A 2175-nucleotide genomic window follows, 5' to 3' on the forward strand; every position below is an offset into this window, starting at 1 on the left:
TTTCCCGCTGATCCAAGGCTGATCCCAGCCCCTTTCCCGCTGATCCAAGGCCACTTCCAGCCCCTTTCCCGCTGATCCAAGGCTGATTCCAGCCCTTTCCTGCTGATCCAAGGCCGATTCCAGCCGCTGCCATCCCCAATTCCCAAGGGCCGCTCGTTTCACTTCCTGTGTGACTCTCCCCGCTCCCACTTCCCGGCAGGAGGGAGCGATCCCGGAGCCCAACACCTGGAATCGCCATTCCTGGGATTTGGGACAGCCAGGGGTGCATCCATGAGCTCTGGAATTCCGTGCTGGGAATTGGGGAACGCTTCAAGCACGGCAGGAAAAACCCGGCCAAGTGAAAGTAAAACCGAGGCGCGGTGTGGGAAAATCGTGGGAAAACAGCGAGGAAACGCTCGGGAAAAGCCGGGATGCGAATCCCGACCCCATCCTGGGCGAGGACATTCCCGGCTGTAATTCTCTCCCGGTTTCCCTTTGCTGTGCGGGGCCGCTCCCGGAAAAAGAAGAGTGAGGAGATGCTCAGGAGAAGCCGGGATGCGAATCCCGAGTCCGCATCCCGAGCGAGGACATTCCCGGCTGGAATTCTCTGGCTGCCCGCAATTCCCGGTTTCCCCTTTGCCCACCGCGTGCTGTGCGGGGCCGCTCCCCGCGGCTTGTCCCGCATCCCCCGGAGCCCCGGGATCGCCGGTACAGCCCGGGCAGCGCATCCCGGTGCGGATCCCGGTGCGGATCCCGGTGCGGATCCCGGTGCGGATCCCGGTCCGGCCCCGTCCCCGGAGGCGCAGGAAGGGCGGCCGGGGACTCTTATTGTGACACGGCCCCGGCCCGGCCCGGCCGCACGGCCCGGCCGCGGCCACCGCGGGGCTCGGGCACCGGGGGGCACCGGGGGGCACCGGGGGGACACGGGGGGGGATCGCGACTTTGGACAGCGGGGGCTGGCTCGAGGAGGGTGCGGGCGAGCGCGGGGGGATTGGGGGGTGACTGGGGGGTGGTTGGGGGGTGACCGCGAGTGACCAGCGGTGACCGGGGGGGGGGTTCAGGGGGTCCCAGCGGGTCCGGCCCCGCCACGGAGCGCGGGGGGCAGCGGGACCGGGGAGCGCGCGGGCGGCGGCGGAGGAGGAGGAGGAGGAAGAGGAGGAAGAGGAGGAAGAGGAGGAAGAGGAGGAAGAGGAGGAAGAGGAGGAAGAGGAAGCAGCCCGGCGGAAAGCCCGCAGCAACTTTCCGAAACAAAAGCCGGCGGCGCCCCGGGGCGCTCGGCGGGGGCGAAGTTTGGGGTTCCCGGGGGGAAGCGGCCCCGTTGCCCCCGTTCTGCCCCCGCTCGCTCCGGCCCCGGCCGCCCGTGAGCCCCGAGCCGCGGCCAGCGGGACTTTGCACTTTCCGGGCTCCCCGCACGGCCGGGCTCTGCCGGAACTTCGCCGGGAGCTCTCCCGCATGCCGGCCGCTGCACTCCCGCAACGCCGGCGGCTCCGCTCGCTCCGTACCGGAGACAATAAAGCCCGGGAGAACTTTTAATCGCGAACTCACACGGCGCTGCTCCGGCAGCTCCCCGCCGCTCCGGCCGCATCCGCGCCGAGCCCGCCCCGCTCTCCCGGCTCCGCTCCGCTCTCCCCTCCGCTGTCCCCGCTGCTCTCCCGCTTGTTCCGGGGCTCTCCCGGCGGATCCCGTGGCGGCCGCGGCTCCCGGTGCCAAATAATGCGCCCCTCACACATGGAGTCGCGGCGTCACCGGGCGAGCATGCGCGGGGCGGGGCGGCCAAGCGGCGGCGGGGCCGGTGGCGGGGCCGGCGGCGGGGCCGGCGTTGAGGACAGCGTGGGGACAGCGAGGGGACAGCGCTGAGGACAGCGAGCACGGCGTGGGGACGGCGGGGCGACGGCGAGGGGACAGCGCGGGGACAGCGCCGGGGCCGGGCCCGCGCCCCTCACGGCGCAGCGGCCGCCGCCGCTTCCGGGCGCGGCGCGGGGGAAGCCAGGTTTGTGTCGCGGGCCGCCATTGGCCGCGGGGGTCGCGCGGCCGATGTGACGAGGGCGTTCATTGGCTGGAGGAGCGGGCGGGGGGCGCGCGGGCCGCGCCGCGCCGTGCGGGGCCACGTGGAGGAGCGGGGACAGCGAGGGGACGGTGAGGGGACGGTGAGGGGAGAGAGAGGGGACAGCGAGGGGACGGAGAGGGGAGAGAGAG

At 72.1% G+C, this 2175-nt stretch overlaps 1 protein-coding gene across 4 annotated transcripts in view; it reads right to left on the reverse strand.

Annotated features, from left to right (window-relative positions):
• Positions 1-1757, reverse strand: part of GATAD2A (GATA zinc finger domain containing 2A) — a 32817-nt gene extending 31060 nt beyond the window's left edge. For 2 of the 4 annotated variants that reach the window (XM_042020314.1, XM_042020313.1), the window contains exon 1: positions 1525-1755. In XM_042020314.1, coding sequence (XP_041876248.1) covers positions 1525-1709 — 185 coding nt within the window. In that variant the 5' untranslated portion in view covers positions 1710-1755. Of the gene's footprint in view, positions 1-1524 lie in introns of all 4 variants that reach the window. The other 2 variants (XM_042020312.1, XM_042020315.1) reach the window with 2 other exon arrangements.
• Positions 1758-2175: the final 418 nt, after the last annotated feature.

Source organism: Corvus kubaryi, unplaced genomic scaffold (assembly GCF_017639235.1).
Source record: "Corvus kubaryi isolate FWS band 111438036 unplaced genomic scaffold, C.kubaryi_AGA036_p1.0 36952, whole genome shotgun sequence".
Taxonomy (NCBI): Eukaryota; Metazoa; Chordata; class Aves; order Passeriformes; family Corvidae; genus Corvus; species Corvus kubaryi.